Source organism: Balaenoptera acutorostrata, chromosome 7 (assembly GCF_949987535.1).
Source record: "Balaenoptera acutorostrata chromosome 7, mBalAcu1.1, whole genome shotgun sequence".
Lineage (NCBI taxonomy): Eukaryota > Metazoa > Chordata > Mammalia > Artiodactyla > Balaenopteridae > Balaenoptera > Balaenoptera acutorostrata.
In genome coordinates, this window is record NC_080070.1 from 54,971,591 (window position 1) to 54,980,896 (window position 9,306).

General features: G+C 35.6%; 1 protein-coding gene across 1 annotated transcript in view; it reads left to right on the top strand.

Annotated features, from left to right (window-relative positions):
- Positions 1–8,783, top strand: part of ZNF804B (zinc finger protein 804B) — a 529,401-nt gene extending 520,618 nt beyond the window's left edge. Inside the window, exon 4 of the mRNA XM_057550283.1 lies at positions 5,123–8,783. Coding sequence (XP_057406266.1) covers positions 5,123–8,783 — 3,661 coding nt within the window. The remainder of the gene's footprint in view (positions 1–5,122) is intronic.
- Positions 8,784–9,306: the final 523 nt, after the last annotated feature.

Consider the following 9,306-nt stretch of genomic DNA (forward strand, 5'->3'; position numbering starts at 1 on the left):
CCTGTGCTCTAGAGCCCATGAGCCACAACTACTGAGCCTGCGTGCCACAAGTACTGAAGCCCATTCGCCTAGAGCCCATGCTCTGCAACAAGAGAGCCACCGCAATGAGAAGCCTGCACACCACAACGAAGAGTAGTCCCTGCTCGCCGCAACTAGAGAAAGCCCACATGCAGCAACGAAGGCCCAAAGTAGCCATAAATAAATAAATAAATAAATAAATAAATGTATAAAAAAAGAAAAAGAAAAACGATATACAATAAGCTTGGGAGTGAACAACTCAATTATATTAGCATAAAATATTAGACCTCATATTTACTTTTAAGAAAATATTTATTTTTTAGGATCAATTATGAGTAAAGACACAGTATTCAGCCTTCAAATATTCATGTATTTGCACCACTGTCTTAGAGTAATTTAATTTGCTTATAAAAATACAAGAAAAGATAATCATATTAAAAATAAGTGAGAAATTTGGTATAAAGAAAAAATAAAGGTTGGAATACCATGTGTCCAGAGGTGAGGTTAATACAAAAATGCATGCTCTTAGGGAGCATACGATCATAGAAACAGGACACATAACTGGTACCAAACTTTTTACTTGCCAACACAATGAGGATCTTAAAATATGTTATTCAAACACATTGTCAATAAGATATCAGACAGCCCTTGTCAAAACAGGACTTAGAAGGAAAAGTCTAATGGTTATTAGGTGGCATGCAGGAGAAAATTGAGGGGAGATGTTAATTCCCAGGTGATTAATTATGAGGTACAAAAAAACTAAAAAAACAAGACAAGCCTCGCTATAGAGATACACCCGTTAGATAGGTTCTTTAAGGCCACACAACAGAAAATCTGAGTAGCCTTAATGTAATTTTGGTTCTTCTGTTACTCTGCAAGTTGTAACACTTTGACATTTCTCCTTACTCATTCTGTATTTTCTTTTGGAAGAAATAGACAAAAGATCAGAGGAGCCTTTATGGTGATGATGCTTTCATTTAGAAGTTCTAAGTTTGTAGATCTACCCATGAAGTGTCTTCCAAAGTAAAAGAAATTAAAAGATATACTCTACTGGGGTTGAGCTGCCCTTTGAAAATCTTGTCAATTAAACAGACACAAACCTAGCCATATCCTCTATAGAGTAGGTAGGCTCTCTAGGACCCAATCTGATCATATTGTTAGGGAAATGATGGGTATTCAGCTTTCCAGATACATAACTTGGAACTAGGCAAATTATTTCGTTCATTTTCTATTACCCTCCATCTGCCCTCCAGGCAACTGTTCTCTCTGATTAAGTAGCCTCATGGCCTAAGGGAAGTCACTTAATAGCACTATTAAATATTTTCATTTTGGCAGCTGAATTGACAAGTGAAAAAAAAATCACCTGGGTTACTTCTCCCCTGGAAAACCTTTGTCCTTTATTCTCATAATGAGGGCTTCTGAGTAAGATGCTACAGATAGCAAGAAGGTTCTTCCATGTGGAGAAGAGAGGTGAATTTACTGGTAGTAAGAATATTTGAATCAGACTAATGAAAAAAATGGTGGCAGAAAACTGTTAATGGATCTTGAAAAGGGCAGTCAACCTTGGTCAGCTCTTGGGTAGATCAACCCAACATGGTTCCTCAGCAACACTAGTTCTTTTATTGGGGGAGGAGAGAGATTCACTCTGTTTGTAAACTTCTACTATGTGTAAGTCTAAGTATAGTGCACTTTGATATGGACATTTTTTCAAATTTTAAAAATTGTAGGACCATTGATTCTGAGAATATAAAGTTCTTTACATAAGAGCTGGATAATGTGGGACATTAGGAAATTACATCACTTAAAGAAATCATGTTATTTTGATGTGCTTTGTTTCCTGTTTGGAAAGCGTACTTCTTGAACAGGAGAGAATTAAATTGTGCATATGCTGAGTTACCAAGAACTAGAAGTTGGGGGGAACTATTGGAGTGGACAATCCATTAATAAGAACTAAAGGGCTAACTAATGTCATTTTTAAATTATAAATAAAAATAATTATGTAAAAAAATGCAGAAATAAACTAAATGTTCTAGAGGAGACAGTGAAATCATAAATGAGGGTATGACTATGAAGATTAAACCTTTAACTTTATGATGTCATAAGGCATAAACTTGAATTAAAATAATAGAATTTTAAGTACCACAAAGATAGAAAACTAGGATTTTAAAAAATAATAAAAGTAAATTAGATTTAAAATAGGGGTAGGGCCTTCCCTGGCGGTCCAGTGGTTAAGACTTTTCACTTCCAATGCAGGGGGCTCGGGTTTGATCCCTGGTCAGGGAACTAAGATCCCACATGCCTTGCGGTGTGGCAAAAAAAAAAAAAAAATTAAGATAGGGGAAATTAAAGTTTACAAAGCAATGAGATAAAAGTTTAAAACATAAAAAGAGGTATAAAATATTAATAATGAGGATAAAATGTTAAACTTGTGAAAAAATATAATCATAAGTGTATATTGAACTGTAAGGTGAGAACAAGAATAAGGACAAAGAGAGCAAAATGTAATACAAAAACAATAAGAGCAAAGAGGTTTAAAAATATTTGAAAGAATATAAAAGGAAGAAGCTTACACATATTAGAAAGATAAATGGTAAAGGAAAAAACAATAAAGGAAAGAATGTTTAGACTAACATAAATCAAAGGAAGAAAATGCACAAAACAGTGCCAGAATAATATGCAAAAATATTATATTATTAAGGGAAAAAATGGAATATAAAAATAGTCAAATATCTGCATCATAATGGAATCAGAAAGGGTAGAGTGATGATATACATACACCAGACTTTTGAAATAATTTTTGCTAAGTGTAGTGCAGATAATATCAGATTGAAGTTCCTAGAGAAGGTAACTTAATACAGATGTATTACTCCTACTTACTCCAAAGTAATGGAAAATATGGAAAAGAATCTTTTTGGCACTGAGGCAAAATTCAGTGCTGCAGATGTTTCTAAACCTCATCCTTCTATCCCCAGGCTACAGGCACCTTTTCAGAAGACCAATAACTATAGTAAACCTCTATGCTTCCTATTTCTCTTTATGTTTGAAAGAAATATCCAGTAACCTGTATACCATCTTAGAGTATTTCCATTTCTCATATTAAATATGCCTAAACACCCTCTCTAAAGAATGTAAAAAATGATTCAAAAAAGAAGATTAATGTGATGAATAAGAGAAAAGCTTTCATTATGAAATAGTTACTGTAAGGAGCAGACACTTTAAAATTTTTTCTGAAATTAGTTTTCCACAAGATTCAAAGGAACACTACAGCTCTAAAGCTACAGGCATTATTAGTTCATGGAGAGAGGACAATCTGAAATTATTAAGGACTGGTGGCTAAAATTATTGTTTGTAAATTAAAATTTGTATGGGTATAGTGAACAACAGATTGGACACTGTAAAATATTGAATCCATAAAACAGAAATTAAAAACAAAATTTTTTTTCCTGAACTAGAACAAAAGACTAAAAATACTAGACTACTAATATAAGTAGTAAGACCAAAAGATATATTCATGAGAGCAAATAAACTTAACTTATAAAGTCCAGGATAAGAAACTAGGAGAGGGAAGAAGAAATAATCAGAGACATCAGAGAAGAAAATGTATCTGAACTGAAGAAAATTGAATTGAAAGTGCCCAGAAATACTGGCAAAAATTAACCAAAAGAAATCAATTTGTAACTATGGCCTGGTATATTATGTGTATATATATACATAATTTGTTGTATGTAATAAATATAACAAAATACATTATATATAAATAAAAAGGAAAATTTACAAAACCATATAAATACATGAGCAGATCTGTTTCAGTATGAATAAAAGGAGGCTAGTTAAATATGTCTCTGTAATAGTAAACATATAAAGACAGTGAAGCAATGTACATGAAATTTGGTGGACAAAAGGAATGTGACGCCAGAGTTCTATGACAGTTGGCTGAATAGTTAAGTAAAGGCAATAAGAAAGAATTTCTCAGATGGAGGGCTAGGAAAGGACTCCTCCCCATTAGAATTTAAGCTACATATGGAAAAGATATCAGTTGTTTTAGTACTGTTTACTCAAGCAATAAATGACTGCATAAAAGTGAAGTAAAATTTGAAAATAGAAAAAGGCCAACAAAACACATCCAAGAATGTGAAAAAAAAAGGAAAAGAAAGCCAACTCAAAGCAAACAAGCAAAGCAGCTCAAAGCAAGCCAGCTCAAAGCAAGAAAAAGGAAAAGAAAGCCAACTCAAAATGATGTGATTTGTATTGCTTTCCCTCCAATAAGATTTGTTTTGTTGTAGGGGTTTCACAGATAGAACATTAGAGGCAATTTTAATCTGAAGAGTTTCATCTCTTGTATGTATGGGTCTTTCCAGTTTTCTGACTGAATTAAGCTCAATAGAATGAATAATCTTTAAAAATCTGTTAAAAGATAAAACATATATGCAAAAAAAAGATAGAAGAAAAATATTTTGGTGAGTAAGAAGCTAAAAAAAAGGATTTCAGACTAATTGAAGATATTGAGATGGCATGTAAATGTGTATTACTTTCTTATAATTGATCAAATTAATGACAAATCATAAAGAAAGAACTAAGCATCCTGTTTCAAAAGGAAACAAACATGAAAGAATTTTAAGACTGAGGAAACAAAAATTATAGAATGCTAGAACTTTCAACAAAAAAAGCAAATAAAAGAGATAAGTTTATGCTTTGGAAGTGACTTTTAATTCCATTTTATTTTCTATTTAGGTGAAGGCACTGATTGGAGAACTCTTTGCAAAATAATGTTAAATCTGTATTCCAAAGAATTAGTAGGTTCTGGAGGACGTAATGTGATGTAAATGTGATAGTTTATTTTCTTTTGCAGCACTAGCATAAGATATTCATCTGCTATTGCTTTTTGCTAATTTCAAAAGAATCCACTTAAGAGATGCATTGTAGAAATCGCCACTATAAAACATAGATATACTGAGTTATATAAGCATAGTGAAATTGTTACATTACAATAGACATAGTTCATAAATAGTATCAGAACCCATCGTCAAACACTATAAAATGTTCACATATAGGTAAGATTTCAAATCTGATGTCTTAATCATTTAAATATTTATTCTATTTACAGTGTTTCTGGAAATGGACCAGCATACAAAGCCCCCAGGGTAGCTATAGAAAAGCAACTCCAGCAAGGAATTTTCCCAGTTAAGAGTGGCAGAAAGGTATCGTGCATGAAGAATGCTCTTCTCCTCAAAGGAAAGAATCTCTCCAGAAGCATTTCCGATAAACAGCGGTCCACCACACCAAATCAACACCAGTTACAAACGGACAGACGTTTGTTTGGAAATCAGGTACCACAAACATCCTCAAATCTTAGCAATGCAAATCACAGGACAGGAGTGTCATTTTCTTTTTCCAAAAAAGTGCATCTAAAATTAGAATCTTCAGCATCAGTTTTCAGTGAGAACACAGAAGAAATCCACGATTGTAACAAGTCACCCGTCTATAAAACAAAACAAACCGCAGAGAAATGCATGTGCTGCAGGTTTGCAAATGAAGATACACACCTCACTAAGGAAAAAGATAGAAACATCTTATCAAGCCATCTGGAAAGTATTTTGCACAATACCTTCTCCATACGTTCTGAAATTTTGCAAGACAAAAATGACTCTGTTGATGAAACACTAGAAGATTCGATTGGCATTCATGCTTCATTCAGTAAATCTAACATTCATCTTTCAGATGTGGATTTTACTCCTTCCAGCAGAGCAAAGGAAACTAGAGATACACTGAAGAACACTTCAGAAAACCTCAATAATCACTCATGCCAAGCAAATGTTTCCTCCAGCCCACCAAACATTTACAAGCACAGTGATGCCAGGATATTTGAATGTTTGGATGAGCTTCCATCAATAGAGCCAAGTGAACAAAGCAGTACAGTTCATCTGAATCCCAACTCCAGAAAGGAGAAGAAAGAAAAATCATTAGATAAAATAGAAAGAGTTAACAGAAATGTACAAAGTCTTGTAAGAGAGGCATATCCCCGTGATGTGAAGTCCAAACCACTGCCTTATCTCCACGTACAAAGCAAGGATGGCCATACCACTCTCCAATGGCCTACGGAACTGCTTCTCTTTACAAAAACAGAGCCCTGTATCTCTTATGGATGCAACCCATTATATTTTGATTTTAAGCTTTCTCGAAACACAAAGGATAGCCATGATCCAGAGGACTTAAAAACAGAATTGCTGAAAGAGCCCTCAGAAGTGAAGACTACAATGGAAAACCAAGTCTCAGGTTTAATTAAAGACCAACAAAAACTGATCCAGAAAGATAATCAGTCTCTGAAACCAAAGATGATGATAGCTAATCCAGATTGGGAAAGTTTCCAGAGAAAATATAATTTGGGCTACAACAATTCTGAGCCCAGCGCGAGTGAACATAATTTTAGTGCAAGCGATTTGGAAATGAAAAATCCTGAAGTGCCTGCTTACCTTGATATCTCTCTAAAGAATTGTGTAAGAAAGAATAATAATAGTGATAATGAACTTAAGGAACCTTCAAGGGCCCATTGGCAAAGCTGCCAGAGGGTAATTCTAAGTGATGCAAATGAGGGCCTATCTTTCTCTCCTTATATCTCTAGGACTAAAAAACATAAACTGATTTCCTGTGATCCTCATTTGGATTTTGAAGATGGGAATAAATTCACCTGGAATTCTAGTCCTTACACAGTAAGGGGCCGCAGTGACCATGGGAAGGACTTCAGTGCAATTTTGAATAGTAACCACATCAGGATGACCAGCAGGGTTTCTGGATGTGGAAAAGCAAGTTACAAGAGAAGTTCTCCAAAGGTGTCTCTGAATACATGTTCTAGCCCTTCAGACACATCCCCTGGCAGTACATCCAGCTTGAGAAGTACTTGTTCAAAGCATAGGTCCAGTGGTCATGGCAGAGGTAATTTGCTCTACTTTTGTAAAAGAGAACACAACTCAGTTGAAAGGCACAAACGGAAACGCCGCAAGCACAGCTGTCTCTTCTTATCTGATGGGCTAACAAAGAGTGATTGCCCACAGTCTGCAACCCAGAGTGACAGGGGCTGCAAGTTGTGGGAATCAGTTAAAAATGAAAAATATTCAAAACATGGTTATGGCCACTGCAGAGAAAAATATAAACTGGGCGAAAATCAACAATTTTCAGGGCCAAATTCCAAGAGAATCACCCATTGTGATTCTAGCTCACGGTTTTCTTGTGCTGGAAACAGTGAAAACCCACCTAATTGCCAGGGACCTCAGCACAGCAGATTGGGCTCTTACTCAAGAGAGAAAATGTATTACTTAAATCAAAGTGAAAGAAGTCAACAGTCTTTGGACAGCCCTCATATTTGTGATCTGGAAAAAGTAAAACCCATGCAATGTAACTCCGGGAATATCAGCTGTCTTCTAAAGAACTGTTCAAGCAGCCCTTCAGAAACCACAGAGTTGAACACTGTAGAAGGAGAGAGGACTCCCCTGACAGCCAAAAGTCTTTTAGAACGAGTACAAGCCAAGAAATGTCAGGAACAATCAACTCATTTTGAGGTCTCTTCAAACAGCTGTAAAAATGAATCAGAGGCTCCTTCACAAATCCAATGCACAGTGCAATTTACACCACCAGGCTGTAACAGACCTGCATTGCCTTTGTCTGAAAAAATACAGAACACAAGTAGAAGAAGAAAGGATAAAGGCAGTGCAATGCAAAGAACTATTGACAAAGACAAAGTCAAAAATTCCCAGACAAATGATTTTACTGTTTTAGTAGACACTGATTGTGACGATCATCTTTCTAAAGGTATAATTCACGTAGTAGCAGAGTCTCAGTTACCAAACATGAAAAAGTATCCAACAACAAAAGAACAATCAAAATCATTAATTAGTGAAGTCCAACCATTTATTCAAAGCTGTGACCCAGTACCAAAAGATTTCCCTGGTGCTTTCTCATCTAGTAGATATACTGGTGTTACTGATTCAATAGAGACCAAAGAGGACCAAATAAATCTAGACTTACAGGATGTAAGCATGCATATGAATCAGGTAGAGGGGAATATAAACTCTTACTATGACAGAACTATGCAGAAGCATGACAAAGTAGCAGATGACTTAGAAGTGTGTCATAAATCTCTCTCTCCCCCATTAATTCAACAGCCCATAACATTTTCTCCTGATGAAATAGATAAATATAAGCTCCTACAGCTACAAGCCCAGCAGCATATGCAGAAACAGCTCCTATCAAAGCATCTTCGAGTTGTGCCTGCTGCAGGGCCCACTGCCTTCTCTCCAGCCTCCGCTGTACAGACAGTTCCAGGTCACCAGCAGGCTTCTATCACCACCATCCACCACACGTTCCTGCAGCATTTTGTTTCTGCTTCCATAAATGCCCATAGCAGTCACCTCCCTATAGCTCATCTGCATCCTCTTTCCAGGCCACATTTTAATCCATTCACATTTTCACCTCTGACTCCAACCATCATCCCTGCACACCCCACTTTCTTAGCGGGTCATCCCCTGCACTTGGTCACTGCTACTCCCTGCCACCCATCTCACATAACACTTCAGCCCCTGCCCCCTGCAGCATTTATCCCCACATTGTTTGGCCCTCACTTCAACCCAGCCACAACTTCTATCATCCACTTGAATCCTTTAATTCAACCACTGTTTCAAGGTCAAGATCTTTGCCATCATTCTTGCTCCAGTCAGATGCAACCATTAAATGGAGTGAAAGAGGCCTTAAATGTGTCAGCTCACTTGAACTAACAGGTGTTAAAGCCCCTCTTCTGGATAAATAAAACAAATTGTCACTACCTACAAAATGACGTATTTAAAGTGGTCTGATTATTATAAGATTTAAAATAGTGGTACCAATGCAAAATGTGACCAATATAGAAATATGAACTGAATTGCCGATATTGAAATACAAGCATTTTAAGGATTTCTTTTAATTTGCGAAAATAATTGGACAAATTTAAAGTAGTTTGATGGAAAGGTAGAGGGAAACGTGTTAAAGATATTTTTGAATGAGTTCTCACATAATGTTATAAAAAATAGAAAAAAGTTAGGCAGATCATTAATATTGCAAAGAAAATTAAACGAAACATAATACTCTATCTTCTAGGTGTTCGTTGGACGAGTGAACGAATGAATGAATGAATGCATATTTGGTTTTATTTATCAGGTAATAGTAAAAGGTCAGAGAAAGAAAATTATGTGTTAAAAATTGTTCATATGGTTCACTGTCGACTAGCCTTTCAATCAATATAATGTTTCAACCAATATAAAC